This window comes from Mastigoproctus giganteus, chromosome 1 (assembly GCF_048544385.1).
Source record: "Mastigoproctus giganteus isolate SK-2022 chromosome 1, ASM4854438v1, whole genome shotgun sequence".
NCBI lineage: Eukaryota > Metazoa > Arthropoda > Arachnida > Uropygi > Thelyphonidae > Mastigoproctus > Mastigoproctus giganteus.
Window position 1 is genome coordinate 30389079 of NC_143575.1, and position 17077 is coordinate 30406155.

At 36.5% G+C, this 17077-nt stretch overlaps 1 protein-coding gene across 3 annotated transcripts in view; it reads left to right on the plus strand.

The window, feature by feature from the left end:
• The window catches only part of LOC150090678 (kinesin heavy chain-like), a 400102-nt gene that overhangs the window by 153945 nt on the left and 229080 nt on the right, over positions 1-17077 (plus strand). For all 3 annotated transcript variants that reach the window (XM_090372178.1, XM_090372181.1, XM_090372188.1), the window contains exon 8: positions 3664-3788. In XM_090372178.1, coding sequence (XP_090228304.1) covers positions 3664-3788 — 125 coding nt within the window. The remainder of the gene's footprint in view (positions 1-3663; positions 3789-17077) is intronic.

Below are 17077 nucleotides of genomic sequence, written 5' to 3' on the forward strand. Positions count from 1 at the left end.
GGAAGGCTTTTGATACTGTTACACTTAAAAGATTGTTGTATAAATTTGAGCTGCATGAAATTAAATATATATAAAAAAAATAAATTTTCTGTTTATACTCCGGCACGACAACTAAGTCAGTAGAGTTTACAATAAATCATCAATACAAATACAGTGAAACTTCCCTTTAACGGACAGCCATGGGGAATGAAAATCTGTCCGTTAGAGAGAAGTGTCCGCTAACAAGAAGTCTGAGGGAGAAAAAAAAGAAAGAAAGAAAAATCGTTAAACGTTTAATGTAAAATTAAATTAAAATATATACAGATTTTGAACAATATTTTTGTAAATAATATACAATTACATACACAAGAGATAAAGTAAAATCGTTAAACGTTTAATGTTAAATTAAATTATATACAGATTTTGCACAACATTTTTGTAAATAATATACATACAATTGTGCTATGCATATTATGACTTTATCTTAAGAAAAATACATACAGTAATCACTTATTTTCTTCTGCACCTTCTTCCGGCTGATAATTTTGTTTTCAACATTTGTTTGGAGTGAAGAAACCATCGAAAGTCCTTCAGTATCTTCTTCAGCGGCGAAAAACATTTTTAAACGATTGATTTGTATGAGCGCTGCTTCTATTTTCATCGGTGGTTCGTCGTTAATATGTTCTTCGACAGAATGACCTCCTTCCATTTCTTTATCCTCATGAGGAACTTCTTGAAAAATATCTCTGATAATGTCGTTGATATCTAGAGCGCCATCTTCTGTAGTGAAGTTCGAGTCTATATCTTTGTAGCCAGGGTCACTTGTAGCTGAAGTATCGTACATTTTCAATAGATGTTGAAGTTCTTGTTCTTCTTGGTGCTCCACATTGCTGTTCACAACTTCAATTTTTGCGTTTGAGAAGCCAGACTTTACAAAACAGTTCACGACAGTTTGTTTTCTAATTGCGTTTATTGAAGAGGAAATCCATTGAATCTCATCTAGGATGCTGATTTTCTTTGCAAGGTCACTCGCACATGTTACATCGTTCATGTTTGCAATGAGATGTCTTAAAACACGTTTTCTGTAGTGAAGTTTTAAATTTTTTATTACCTTGATCCAAGGGCTGACACTCTGCAGATGTGTTTGGTGGCAGAAAAACAATTTGAATGATACAATTCAATGTGCGGGTGAGATTCATCATTATCCATGAAAAGAGTAATTTTTCTGTTTTGACGAATCATGTTTTGGTTAAAGTGACTTATCCCTTCACTCATGATATCTCGTGTCATCCACACTTTTTTATTAGACTTCCAGTCAACATTCAAAAGATTCAACTTTATGCCCTTGAAACAACGAGTATTTTGTGGTTTTCCTATAACAAGAGGTTGTTCAAAGTCTCCCAGCATATTTGTACACAGTAGTACAGTCAAGCGTTCTTTAAAAATTTTTCCGCCCTGGCACTTTTTGTTTTTTAGACTCATTGTGTTTTCAGGAAGAGCTTTAAAAAACAACCCTGTTTCGTCACAGTTGTAAATACCCTTAGCTTCAAAATCACGACATAAATCTTCCAATTTGACGGTCCACTCTGTTACAACCCCAGTATCAACAGATCCACCTTCACCACCTACGGTTTTCCAAGAAATTTTATGCAGAGTTTTGAACTTGTCTAGCCATCCCACAGAAGCTTTGAACTCATTTACTCCCATAGATTTCGCAACCTCCAAAGCCTTTTCCCTAATAATGGGCCCATTAATGGGAATTTTTTTAGCACGTTCGCGACAAAACCACTTACGTAACATTGTCAATTTGAAGTCCAACAGTTTTCGGGAATGATTTTTGGACCTGATCATTTCCGTGTTGCCAAAATTGTTTGAGCAGTTCATTTTTTTTCCTTTATGATGTTGCTTACCTGCGTCTTCCCGATTTTGAATTTTGCAGCGAGATTGAGAACACTATTTTTTTGCCGATCATACGCATTAATGAGTTCGACTTTATCTTTTAAAGTTAAATGTTTACGAGAAGACATTGTGCACTTCACACGACACTGAACAAAACTGAAACTGAAAAGACAAAAGGCCGACCATTTCCCCCCTTCCCTGCACACACCGAATTCATCAGAAGTTTTACACGTGCCTTAAAATTCTTGAAAAAGGGTTTAGAACCGCGACGTAAACCTTGATAAAATTCAGAGAATCGGAAATAGAAAATAAGCACACGATTGAGGCAATACGTGGAAGAAACGTTCCTAGAAAAAGGGCCATGAGCTCGCCCGCTGTCCGTTATGGGGAGATCAAATTAAGTGCTAATCTAAACGAAACAGTGCAGATTGCCTGTCTGCGTCCGTTGCAGAGAATGTCTGCTAGACAGAAGCTGAAAACATGTTAAAACCAATGGAGGTGAGTTGGGGAATTTGAAAATGTCCGTTAACGAGAGGTGTCCATTAGGAGAAGTTTCACTGTATTTATCGTATTTAGTAGTCACGGGCTTGAACCCCGGTCCACTCAAGGAACGCGTGCTATGCACTCTCGCTCCTGACCACTGGGCTACGTCAAGTTACTGCTATGGATAAAAAGATGGTTGAGTGGAAGATCACAGAGTGGTTATTAATGGGCACTGTTCTGCCTGGACTAATATTATTATTGGAGTTTCTCAGGGTTCAGTGCTGGACCCATTTTTGTTTTGTTTATTTATTAATGATATTGATGAAGGGGTATCAGGCTTAATGTCTAAGTTTGCAGATGATCCAAAGGTTGGCAGAGTGGTTAATGACAGCAATAAAAGTAAGCTGCTGATACAAGATCTAGAAGAATTAGGCAGATGGACTGAGAAATGGCAGTTGAAGTTTAACAATAACAAATGCAAGGTACTGCACATGGGTTGCAATAATCCTGGAGCAACATATCAACTGTGTGGTATTACTCTCGAAGTAGTAGAAAATGTAAAAGACCTGGGGGGTAATTGTGCAGTTAGATATGAGGTTCTCTAAGCAGTGCCAACTAGCTGCCATTACAGCTCTTGGGAATTTGTTAATAATATACAGGAACTTTTCTAGCAGGGATTGTACTCAAGATGCATCCTAACTATTGCCAATGGTTAGGCTGCATCTTGAGTATACAGATCTAGAGGCCTTATTTTAGGAAGGATGTAGATCTGCTGGAACAGATGCAGAGAATGGCAATGAGATTGGTGAAGTGAAAGATGGTCTTACTAAGAAAGGTTTCATTTCTACACATTATAGTTTTTGGAGACTAGGAACCTGCAAGGTGATCTGATTGAGATGTTTAAGGCTTTGAATGGATTGAGTATGCTCAGTTGCTGATGGCAATTTTTTTCTCTTGCTTAGACTACTACTTACATGAGGGGGCATAAATTCAAATTGAGGAAGGATGGTTGTGGGACAGATGTGCTCAAGTTTTGCTTCAACCAACGGAAGTGAGTAGTTTCGATAAATTCATGTAAGAGCTAGACAAATTATTGGAGTGGATGGATAGGTGATGTGGGATGTTTTTTTTTGACTAATACTTTATAAGCTTGATTTTTTGCATCATTTGCCACTGCTAATGCTATACTAATATTTTATTATTTTTTTAATATTGCATAAATTTTTTAAATGAAGTGTACATATGACAATATTTTTGGATACTCAAAAAAAAAAAAAAAAAAATTCTAAAATTTCTATATAGATATGAATGAACATAGTTCACGTAGCCACAGTGTTTTCTTAATTAACGTGAAGCAAGAACACATGGAAAACCAGAAGAAGCTGAGTGGAAAATTATACTTAGTGGATTTAGCTGGAAGTGAAAAGGTACAATGATAATTATAGTTGATTTGATAATATATGATTAATATTTAGAAAAATATTAAAAATTGTAGTCCGTGATCATTTTATAACCATATTTAAAAATAATTTTGAAATAATCTGATATTTATATTAGGTTAGAAACTGTTATATGCAAAGAAATCTCTGATAAAAAAAAAAAAACATAAATGTTGATATGAAATTATTGCATATGTACAAAGGGTACTAGGAAAGTTTTGCAATATGACGCAACAATGAATCACAGGAAGCTGCTTGTTGCTGCATGTTGAGACATGTTCATACGTGCATAGTAGCCGCCGCGCCAAGTCGATGGGCTCAGTTATTCATTAGTAGTGAGAGTGTAAAGTGCTTGCGATGGCATCGTGGTCATGAAATGAGATAAGGACAGTTTTGCGGTATAATTTCGTGCGTGGTTTAACCATAGACCAGTGCTTAGAAGAAATGACTCTTGCACTAGATGATGATTGTCCACATCGTACAACGATATTCAGGTGGTATAGAGAATTCCAAAGGGGAAATTTCACTCTGGAGGATTCTGAGAGGCCGGGAAGGCCACGAACGTCAGTTACGGAGGAAAACGTTACTGCTGTGAGGAAAATGCTTGACGAAAACTTGGCGAGTGACCTACCAACAGATAGAGGATACTTTGGGCCTAAATGCACCAGCAATTCGTTCGATTCTGCAAGATCATTTGCACGTGAAGAAACTTTGTTCTCTCTGGGTGCCGCATCAACTGACTGAAGAGCAGATGACACGACGTGTGACTTGGTGCCGGGAGATGTTAAAAAAGTTTGATAAGGGACAATCTCGGTATGTGAACAACATCGTGACAGGTGACGAGACTTGGCTGTACTATTACGATCTGCCGACCAAGGCTCAAAACAAAGTTTGGGTCTTTGATGATGACGACACACCCGTAATTGTCAGAAAATCCCGATCTGTAAAGAAGAAAATGATAGCTGTATTTTTCAAATCGAGTGGAATTGTGGAACGTGTCGTTTTGGACACGCAGAAGACAGTCACAGCTAAGTGGTATACTGAACAATGCCTGCCTAAAGTCATTGGATCTATGAAGAACCTGCGGCCAAAGTCAAGAATGGACACCTGGTACCTCCATCACGATAATGCTGCAGCTCACAGCGCCAAAGCCTGCACCGAATATTTGACCACGACAGGACTGAAACTTCTCGAGCACCCTCCCTACAGTCCAGACCTTGCTCCCTGCGACTTTGCACTGTTCCCGCATGTGAAAATGAAGCTAAAAGGGAGGCGGTTTTCCAGTGATGAGGACCTTCTACGGGCTTGGGACAACGAGCGTGCTTTACTCCCTAGTGAAACTTGGCAGAACTGGTTTAAAGATTGGTTTCAGAGGATGAGAGGTGTATTGAATGTAGAGGAAATTACTTTGAAAAAATTAAATAAACAAAGCTGTATTGCAAAACTTTCCTAGTACCCTTTGTACATATACAGTTTTTCCAAATTTTTCACCAGAGTTGACATTTATTGTATGAACTAACAATGACATGAACAATTTGTTTACTCAAATTTTTCATATCTCTGTTAAATAAATCAACACTTTGTGCATATAACCAGTCCCAAACCACTTGCTAAATATAATTTTTTCATGAAGAATCGCTTTCCTGTAAGGAAAGCGATTCTTCGTGAAAGATCTCTTTTAAATGTGGAAACAAGTCAAATTTAAGAAGAGTAAGGTCAAGACTATGCAGTGGGCGTTTCAAGACATTCCACTCAATTTTCCAAAAGCTATTTACTCAAATTGTTCATACCACTGTTAAATAAATCCACGCTTTGTGGATTTGTTTAACAGTGGTATATAAATATATAAATATTTTATTTAAATCACTCTCCTAAAAGGTAGGTGGTTTTTTAAATGTGGAAACAAGTCAAAATTAAGAAGAATGAGGTTAAGCCTATACAATGGGCATTTCAGGACTTCAGAACGTTCCACCCAAAATTTTCTAACAGCTCTTACCTCTCATGCACTGTGTGAGGTTTGACTTTATCACGTTGAAATGATAAAGGGGGGGGCCAAGGGCATCCTAACTGTTCTGTCTGGAGCTGATACTTCAAACATTCTTGTTAGTAGCAAATTAGTGTCTGTTTACAGTAAACCCCCGCTATTTGCGGGGGTTATGTTCCTGAGAAATGCTGCGAATACCGAAAATGCGAATACTGAGTTATGGCTCCCATAGTAATAAAGGGGTTCCATTCCAAAGTATGAAATATATAAGAAAAACTAGTCTAAAATTTTGTCTGTATGTATTATATGTACCTTCATAATATGACTATGTACATAGACAGTACATAGTGAAATGCAAGCATATGGCATCGAAATGAAAATAAGAAACAATTTAATATTAAATGTAATATTTATTAGAAATTTCAAATAAATCTTTCAAACCAGTGCCTTTGCTAGCTAAAAAACTTATCCCGCCAGTGCTATCACCAGTTTCACTAAAGTTTTGTTAAAGGAGTTTTGCCTTTTCACAAATGATGAGTGAACTTAACGGAATTTTATTTTGAGTTTGGTCTTCTATACACAGATTTAAAGCTTTTTCCATTTTTTTATAATTTAACATCATGAGTTAGAGAGCTAATTTTTGAAGCAATTAGCATGTTTTCATGGACACTACGGCAGATTTTTTCTTCAGATTGTTTGATTGATCATACCATTGACTCATTGATTTTATGTTTTGTCATTGAGGAGACACTTTCACCATTAGAAATTTTGTGTAATAACTCAATTTTATTTGCTAATGTCATCACTTTCTTTGATATTTTCACATTTCCCTTGTTATTCGTAGCCATATTTTTGTACGGGTTAGAAAGAACTTGTCCACAATAAAGTCACTTTCTTCCGTTAACACACTCGAAAAAGTCTGTTTTACACTGCAAAACAGTAGATTTATCACTTTTGTAAACATATCAATTTATAAATTGATAAATTTATTCAATTTATAAGCATATAAATTAAAAGCAAACGACGAAAGCTTCCATGACAAGCGCATAACACATACTGAACAAGGATTAGCGAGAAACATCCACGCTCACGATTTTATTACCCTCTACCCCCCCACCCACTGAGCGCTGTTTTGACCGGGAAAGATAATTTTAGCTACGCCCATGTTTTTTTATGGAGGAAAATGTTCACGGTGTTTAAAATTCACAATTTTTTAGGTTTCATTTTATATTAAATCAGCGACCACGAATACTGATACCGTGAATAGCGGGGGTTTACCGTACCGCATTGAGACTGTTTCGATTTTTGATGTGAAGTGGTGCCTCCCTGTTTTGTCACCAGCAATGATATTATGCCGAAAATCGTTTTTTTTTCTGTCTATCTCAGCAAAAGTGTATGGCAAGCTATTATAGATTCTGTTTCATGTTTCTGGGTAATGCTCTAGGAATCTTGCAGTTCATGGGCTATTTCAGAGAATGTCAAATTTCTGTTATTCTCTATAACTTAATCAGTTCACATTGTATTTACCTCATTGTTTACATGTTTAGCCCATTGCTGTGTTTGGTATTAATGAGTTGCTGATGTCCCATGCACCATATATTTACATATTATGATATTTCACCATAAATCTCACTGATTTGGCAATAAATTTCTGCCATTAGAACATGCTTTGCTCACAAAAAACCAAATAATCCCACAGAATTTCCCACAGTACTAAGTTTCTATTTTCAGTTTTAAGCTGTCACTGTGGAGGGCACATGCCCTCTATGGATAATGAACTTTGAGGTTTTCTCTGTGTGATAAATATTGCTATGACATTTAATATTAATTTTTAGCACTTTTATGAAAGTACATTACATTTATTAACCTGATTTTAGTTGTCAAAGGGGCAACCAGGAATTAATTTCTATCCACAAGGTAGAGCTTAGACGCTCTCCCCCCCACCATGTCAGCCTTCCTACTGAGTACTGGATTTTTCTTTCTTTTTTTGTGGGAGGAGGATGCTGGGAAAAACTGAAATCTCATAGAAAAATCTTAGACCCGAAGACCAACTTGACTCTGTATGCCCTGCCATAGCACCTCAGGAGACTGCTCATCACCAGTCTGCAGGGATGTGGAGGAGCATTGTTTCATGTATGAGGCTTGGGTGGAACAGCCTCCATCTCTACCATTGAAAATGTGGATATCTTGTGATAAAACCACACTTGTTTCCTTCAAAGTGGCAGGGGAATGCAAACCTTCCTGAGTCAGAGCAGGCATATTCATTGCTATGGAAGTTTCATCAAACCCCCCTCTTCAAGGGTAAAATGCTGGAAGTGTTACACTGAAACTCTCTGCAGCAATCTACTGCAGAGGCATACAAGCTGGGCACTCTGTGTCTGTAGGAATGGAATGGCCTTAGTCCAGAGGTTAGTCCAAAGTCCTTAGTCCAAAGGAGTGGCCTTAGTCCTTTGGTGGCCACAAGTAAGAAGGTTGTAGTTTTGAGCCAGTATGCTGCCATGTTCATGGCCCATTGCAGACTGTGGTGCCAAACATCTGGCTGTTCTTAGCCATATTCAGAATAAATGGAAATTCATTATTTATTTATTCTAGCAATCTCACTCCCACCCTAGTGGGCTCTGGGAAATTTTTGTAGACAGTTCTCTCTATTATAATGCTTAGTTATGAGTGGATTGATTAGCCGACCGGGCTAGCCGAGTGGGTAAAGTACCTGCCCGGCAACCCAAAGGTCGCGGGTTCGATTCCTGCCTCGGGCTTGGATCAAAGTACTGCAAAAACCTTGGGAGGTGCAATATGGCCACAGAAGCCGATGCGCCAACAACTACCAAATCAAAAAAAAAATCAAATCATATGAGTGGATTGAGAGTTTGAATATAACTGATATCAAGTTTAATTTGAAAGTCTCAAGTGCATATGAGGAAATAATGGCAGTATTTCTCAAACTTTGTACTATCTCATCCCCTTTTTTTGAATTCTCAACAAAATGAAGCACATGGCTTAAATTATTTTACTCAAAAAAAGTAAAAAGTAACATGTTATTAGGTAAATAAAAATATTAATACTGTTACCATTTTATTCTTTCTTTCTCTAATTCCACCAAAATCTTAAATCAGTAATATTTATAAAACAATACAAAACTGACTAAACATACCTTTATATAAGGGAATGCAAGAAATCATGTAAGTAGTAGGAAATGCATCTGTTTTGAGTACGATAACTAACAAACTATGAAAACAATAGGGGACTAAATAGTTCATTGAAATATGGGCTTATTTTATTCTATTTCTGAACAGGACTTTCCATGCTGGTATTTCTGGAATGGTGCTTTTTTTTTTTTTTCTTTTTTTTTTTTTTTTTTGCCCTTCATTGGTTTTACACCAGTGAAGGCAAAAAAAAAAAAAAAAAAACTGAAAAGAAAAAAAACTGCATAAGTAGATTATTGTGAAAAGAATCAAAACTTTTAATAGTTTTTCACCTTTCATATATTTAGCCAGAAATCAGACAAAGATTAACTTTTAAACCAAATTCTGAAAGAACTGGTGGAGAGGTCAATCAGTTTTTACTGTTCATTCATATCTAATAAATCAGGTTATAAATAAGAATCTATAATTCAGTTGAACTGCTGTAAATTGTTGCAAAAATATTTTTGGTTATGACATGCGATTGAAAAAGTTCTCTTTCAACAAAAGAGAATGCACAATCATATTTTCGTGTAGGAAGCACTTCACTGTTATAAACATGGTAATTTCATTATTATTCAGTCTTCCCAGCCATAAATCAAGTTTGTTGAATGTTGTTAATTTTCATTCCAAAGAAGACTGTTTACTTTATTACTTGTGAGGTGCCTCAGTAGCCAGGTGGGCAGGATCAGCAGTGCGTAGCACACGCTTCTTGATCAGACCGGGGTTCGAGCCTGTGACCACCAAATACGGACAATGCGGAAAGGTCAGGAAATGACCACCGCATATCTCCAGAGCAATATGGCCTTAGTTGCTAATGCTCCTAAAAACCAAATAACAACAACAAAACCATATTACCTTGTGGAGAAGTCAGCGTCTGAAAAATGTCTGTCAAGTGAAGCAAACTTAATCGAGGAAATCAATGTAAACATTAATATCTGCATAGGGATGATTTTCTACTTTTAAAAAGTAATACACTACATTTCATTTTCTGATTCACATGCTCTTATCAATTTTACTTTTGATAACCATACCATGTTCATTCATAGTAGAACAGCAAATCCATATGTTCTTATCCCATTTCTTTGCCGATTTCTTTCAAAATTCTGGATTTAGCAGCTCTGTTTTAAGTAAATATTAAATTAACAGTTTATAAGACTGAATTTGATTCCTTTGATATTAATTCCTCTTTGTGTATCACAAAATGTATCCACAGTGTCAGCAGCTACTTCTGCAATTTTGCCTTTTAGCCCTACCATGGTGCCTAGTCATTTGGCATATTTCCATGCAGTTTGAAAAGAGCAACTTTTATGAAGAAGGCAATATTATTAAAAAGTTCTTCAGCTTTACTGCTTCTATAATATGTTAAAATAGCAAGTTTTCATTCCATGTATTTGATGTCAACAAAATATATTCAGGCTAGGCATGTTAAATATGCATCTTATGTGCATAATTGACTTTATAAACTTGAAGTTGAGATCAGACTAACTTTTTCAGTCAGCAGCTTATTATGATATCATAATAAGCAGCTGACTGACTATTATAATGACAGCTTGCCATTGTGTGTCTTACATCAGTGAGGATATAAGGCACAGACTGGCTGAAATGCATTGCAATCTCAAATCGTGTGTTAAAGTTGATGGACAAATTCCATAAGAAATACTAATTTCCATATCAATTACATGAATATTTAAATATTAGTCACTCCTGATCAAATCACAAGCAGTTGAATCTGTCTTTTGAAAGGTGGCCAGAGCACGAATCATCTCTGGCACAGAAGCAGACCTCTTTAAACTTTGCAAATCACTGAAAAGTCTTCCAGTGACACAGCATCTTCTCTGAAAGCCATTTTCAGCATTTACCGAGCATCTGTTGTACTTGATCCTAAAGTGAAACAAAATTTGATGCAAATTTGCTGCTCAGTAAAATCGCTCATTTTCAAATGTGACAAGGCACATAAAACACCTTCTGTTTGATGCATGCTAAGACTGACTGGAGATAAATTAGTGACTTATGCATTACTTTGTTTAGATGAGTCACCAAACATGTTGTAACAAGTTGCAACCTGCAATGATGTTGCACTAAGTTACAAAATCAATCCCTGAAATTTTTTGATCACTCCTCATATTTGTTTACATTGGAGCGAAAACAAAAAATAGAACAAAGTATAAGGCAATAATAGAAAAACCTTAGGAATTGTCTCATTTAACATAGATTTCACTTAGTTAATAAACAACACAAATCACTTCCAAAACTACCCAAGTAAAAGTTTATGCATATTTAGAATGCTAGATAGAGGAAGCTTCACTAATCTCAAATTGTCTATTAGTGTGTCACAGACACTTCATGTGGGCTTACATGAACTGATGACTTTATTGGCAAAGAAGAAAAATGCATGTAATAATTACAAACTGTTACAAGGCACAGAATTCTAAAGTAAGAATACATTACTCTGTAATTGATTTAATCAGTGGGTTAGGCACACAGACAAATTTCGAGTTTTTCTTATTTGTCTTTCACCAAGATTGAAAAGAAAAAGGGTGAAAAATGTATTAGATGCATTTTTCACACTTCTTTCTTTAATTATTGCATGCATTGTATTTACCCCTCCTTCTGCTGTTAATATAAGCAAAGAATTCTATGTCCTAAGGAATTCCTTGCTTAGTATCAGAAATGCCGATATGGTGCAAGGAAGCCTATGGTTTATGCTGCACCATCCAAAAAAAAAATAAATAAATAAAATAATAATAAGAAAAAAAAATAATAAGAGAAAAGGAAATAGACAACTTATGCGTTTCCCTCCTCCCATAGGTAATTATTGAGCTGACTTTTGAATTTCCCCAAACTGTCAGCCTTTGCCACCCATGTAGGTAACTTATTCCAGTAATTTATAACTCGTTTGCTAAAATAAAACTTCCTGCAATCCAGTCTAAACATCTCCCCCTCCCATAATTTGAAATTATGGTCCTTTGTTCTAGAATAATTTATAACTGTGAAAATTTCATCCTCATTCATTTTACTTATGCCTCTCAGAGCCTTAAACACCTCAATCAAGTCTCCTCTAAGGTGCCTAGTTTCCAAGCTCTGCAACCCACATATTCAGTCTTTCCTCATGGATACTCTTTTGCCTATCTCACCAGGTACCCTTTCAAGGGTCCAAGGTACCCTTTCAAGAAGCACAATGTCTTTCTTTAGGTGTGATCTCTATACTTGAACACAGTATTCCAAGTGTGGTCTAACAGTAGCTTTATATAATGGGATTATGACATCCTTATCTCTACTAGCAAGTGTTTGATAAATCATTGATAGGACACCATGGGCCTTCCTTGCTACCTGTCTACAATGCTCAGAGAACTTCATGTCTGACCGTATTGTAACACCCAAGCCCCTTTCCTTCACTACCATCTTTAGTTCAACTCTGCCAAGTGTGTAAGTTATTTTGGGGTTACTGTTCTCTAGGTGCAGTACCTTACACTTTGCTGGATTAAAGCATAGTTGCCATTTTTCTGACCATCCCTGAAGTCTATCTAGGTCACTCTGAAGAAGCTCTGCTTGGCGGTGATCATTAACTACTCTACAATCTTTACATCATCTGCAAATTTATACATCATGCCCTCTATCCCTTCATTGATGTCATTTATGAAAATTAAAAACAACTGTGGTCCTATTATTCTTGGGGAACCTCACTTCTTACATCAACCCAATCTGAGGAATAACCATTTATCACAACCCTCTGCCTCCTGCCCTGAAGCCATCCTGCTATTCATCTAAGGATCTTCCCTGAGATTTCAACCTGTTCCAACTTATAAAGTAACTGCTTATATTAACAGTAGAAGGAAGGGTGAATACAATGGTCCACTTGATATGAATGGCATAACTGTTGATGATCCTGTACAGGTTGCTGACAACCTGAATAAATATTTTTCTTTTACATTCACATATGAAGTTTTCAGAGATGGAGTTAGCAGTTGTTTATCTAAACAATCATTGGAAGTATCAGTTATCATAATGGATTTTTCGATAACTAAAAATAAGCTGGAAGGGAAATTGCTGTAGCTAAAAGTGAGCAGAGTCTACAGCCAAACGAGTCTATTTAATTAAATTAAAAGAAGCCAAAAGAGCTAATCAAATTGTTAGCTATAATACTGAGTATTCTTTGATTAAATTGATGTTCTTACAGATTCAAGATATGTAATTGTATCTCCTGTTTGCAAGGGTTGTTCGAAGGATGAAGTATAAGTATTAGCCACATGGTGCAAGGAAACTTCAGGCTTTTGCTGCACCAACCATTTGTGTACCTATAGACAGGTAAGTTTTGACCTGTGCCAGGTTAAATGATAGCCAATGGTTAGAGAAGCAATGCAAGATCATCTTATTCGTACTGTAGTTATAAGGCAGTCACAGCATGGATTTGTTAAGGGAGATCATGTCTGATTAATATAATTAGCTACTACTAACGAAGGAACCGGATGCAAAGAATAATTTTTACCTGTGTATAGATTTCAATTAAGCCTTTGATACTGTTTCGCATGAACAACTGCTGTATAATTGGAGCAGTGGGTAATTGGGGAGGAGACTTCTACTGATAATGGAAGTGGTAGTAGACAAAGAATAGTTATAAAAAGCTGCTGCTCTTCACAGACTAATGTTATGAGTGGGACATCACAGGTTTCAGTGTTTGCCCCATTACTGTTTTTAACATTTAAATTTTTTTGTTTATATTCTGGAATGGCCACACAGGATCAAAAGAGTTTACAAACTAAAGAGAATAAAACAGAAATTTCTAGGGTATGCGATGTTGTTGTTTGGTTTTTAGGAGCAGTAGCAACTAAATCCATATTGCTCTGGGGATATGCGGTGGTCATTCCCTGACCTTTCCGCATCCTCCATATTTGGTGGTCATGGGCTCGAACCCCGGTCTAATCAAGAAGCGTGTGCTACTCACTGCTGCTCCTGCCCACCTGGCTACGGAGGCACCAGGGGGATATGTGATGTGTCCTCTGGTGTGCCACACATTACAAAGCATTTTTTTTTTTTTTTTATCAAATTATGGAAAAACCATTCCACTAATCCATGTCTGAAGCATATTTTATTTCAATCTTTGAGATTAATTGTATTGAAGTATATATCAATTTATAAAAGTGTGTACACTCATAGCTAAATTTTATACTAAATCTGTTTATTCACTTGTTCTAGAAGATGAGGACATAATTTATGAAATATTTCAAGGGCAGTGCAAGGGGTAAACGTTTGGGAATCTCTGGAATACCAGAACATTTAGCAGCGTATTTAGCAGTCATGTGGGATAGAAGACAGTCAACTTGCCCATGGTCAACATCAATGCATGTGCTGCTCTACTCTTTCATTTCACCACTCAGCTACATCAGCTGTTTATTGATGATATTGCTATAGAAATTCAAGTTTGTTTTATTTTGCTGATAATACTAAGGTGGTTAATGGCAACTTATTGTGCAGGGGTAGTAAAAGACAGATTGGTTAGTGATATTAATCAGGATATGCTATGTCAAGAAGATCTACATAAACTAGTCAGATGAACTCAGTAATGGCAATTGATGTCACATCAAAATATGTGAAGCACTACATTTGTTTAGTGGTACTCCTAGAGTACCACTAAACAAATGTAGAAAAAAAAACCTCAAACATGCTATTTGGGTAACACCAGATTCAAGTCAACTCAGCATATAGGTCACCCCTTAGTTTTTTCCTCAAATTCATCCTTAGTCATATATTTGCTGTATAAGTTGACCCTCCCCCTTTCTCTACAGTCAACTTTCAATGTGAAAGAACCACACATTAAGAACCAATGCCTACTTTTAAATTCAATTATTTCTGCTCTTTCTTTTAAAAGTTTGCATTTTGGAATTTTATTACACTGCACTGTAAACTGTAAAGAAAGCAGTAAGCATATACAGTACTTCTTTACATAGCAACTCATGAAATCAAACCTACAGGCATAAGTGATGAGTGACAATTGCTCATTGAAGTTATGTATTAGATGATGAAATGCACAAGGCATAATTTTTTACGGGTTTAGGTAATTAACTATATAATATCTGTGTAGATACACCATAGTTTACCCGCAAATTTGAACTACGTACGTAGCGTGAAAGGCATTGTTTTTGTATCTCATACTGTGGGTGCCTTCACAACGAGATATCTGGTATTGCACTACTTCAAATAAATAATGTTTCTCTAGTAGAGAAGACCAATGTTATTTATTTTCAGGGGATACCACCACCCACCCAGACGATCGTTTTGAAGCTTTTTGGCTTCATCATCAGTGAGTGGGCAGGTACCCTGGTAATGCAACATGACATAAGTTGCGAAGTTATTCTGTACTGCTTATTTGTTTCTCTACAAACAATACCCCAATGTGGAAGTCAATTTGCTATTATAAATTTATCATCTTGAACGTTTACTTCTCGAGATTATCAATTTATAATAGATTTGAAGATTTATATTTGTTCATCAAATGAAAACATTTCATGAAATGAATTGTTTTCGTCTGATGAACAAATTCTTCGGTTTTGAAAGGTGAGCAATAATGTATATATATTTGTGAGAAATATATATGTAAAATTAATACCAACAGATATACTGATATCAATTCACGTCTTTCTAACTTTAAGCAAGTACCTTTAATTCAAGCTTAAGATTTTATACCTGGCATATAAGTCAACCTTAATTTTAGACAATTTTTTTTAGTTCTTCAAAGGTTGACTTATGGCAGATATATGTACACAGTTTATGTATATACAGGCACATTCCAGTGAACTCACCCACGAAAAATGTGATATGTACACATTCATGAAAGGGTTAAATGATATGTTAACTGGGTTTTTTTAAAAAAAATTTTTTAATGCTTACTAGGGAACCCCTGCTTGCTTCGCTTGCCGACCACTGCTTTTGCTTCTTTTGCACGGCCTTAGGCCAAGGTCCTTTACTCTGTATACATCACTTTAGTTCAAGGAAGTTGGAATCAAGGGATTTAAGGCAGAAAACTTTAGAGCTAAGAAATAGTTTTTATTTTTACAAAACAGATCTCATCTCAATTCATAATGCATCTTTGAATACAATGTTCTTTATATGTTTAGGTCCTTTATCAGCCCATTGTATGCTTATAGCAGCCTTGCTTGTGGATCTTGAAGGAGCTAAATATAGTTGTCTGTGACTGAATATGAAGTCTCTGGAATCGACAACAAACAATCCGACGTAGTCAAAAGTCTGTCTCTGTGACTTATTTATCGTCATTGCGAGCACTACTCTGACAGGGAACTGGATTATCTTCAGAATGAAAGGCATATCCCTGTCCCCTCTCATGTCTAAGGTGATCCTAGCAATATGAACGATGTCTCCTTTCTTGTCGCCAGTGAGAATCTCGCAATGGAGAATCATTTGTTGTATCCACCTTATGATTAAGCAGTTCTGTTACACAACCCATCTGATATGCAATTCCAGATGAGCATCACTAAACAGCCCTCTTTCAACCATAGATCGTGAGGTGGAAGTCCAGAAGGGGTCAGACCGTTGATATACTCCAGAGGATATTACAGAGAAACGTTTTCGTTGTCGCCGGATTCGTCTCCACTGAGACAGAGTGCCTCTTTGATGGAAAGACATTGTACGGCCTTGCTAGGAAGATTTGCAACCACTTTATCGTTGAGTCTTCTCACGTCTTCATTCCTAGAAGCAAGGATGGCCTGTTTGCTGATCTCTTCTTTAGTGAGATCGCATGGGTATAAAGTCTGTATCATGTCTTCACAAATTAGATCATTAGTGATCTCCAATTCCTTGATCCTGTTCTCGCCTATGTCCCAGCAGCCATCTTGTGAAACTTCCTCCTAATCTGCCTCTCATGTTTATCATCAGTTTGTGTTTCTAAACAGGGCCATAAATAACTGTTCTTTAAACAACTTTCATATATTTGCCTCCTCCCTCCCTTTTTTACTGCAGGTAACACCTGCCTGAAATCGCCACCCAGTATAATAATCTTGCCTGCGAACGGTGTCACTCTCTTCATTCTCTTCGAAAACATCTCTCATGGTGCGGTCGATCATCTCCAATGCTTGCTGAGGGATCATGGAAGCTTCATC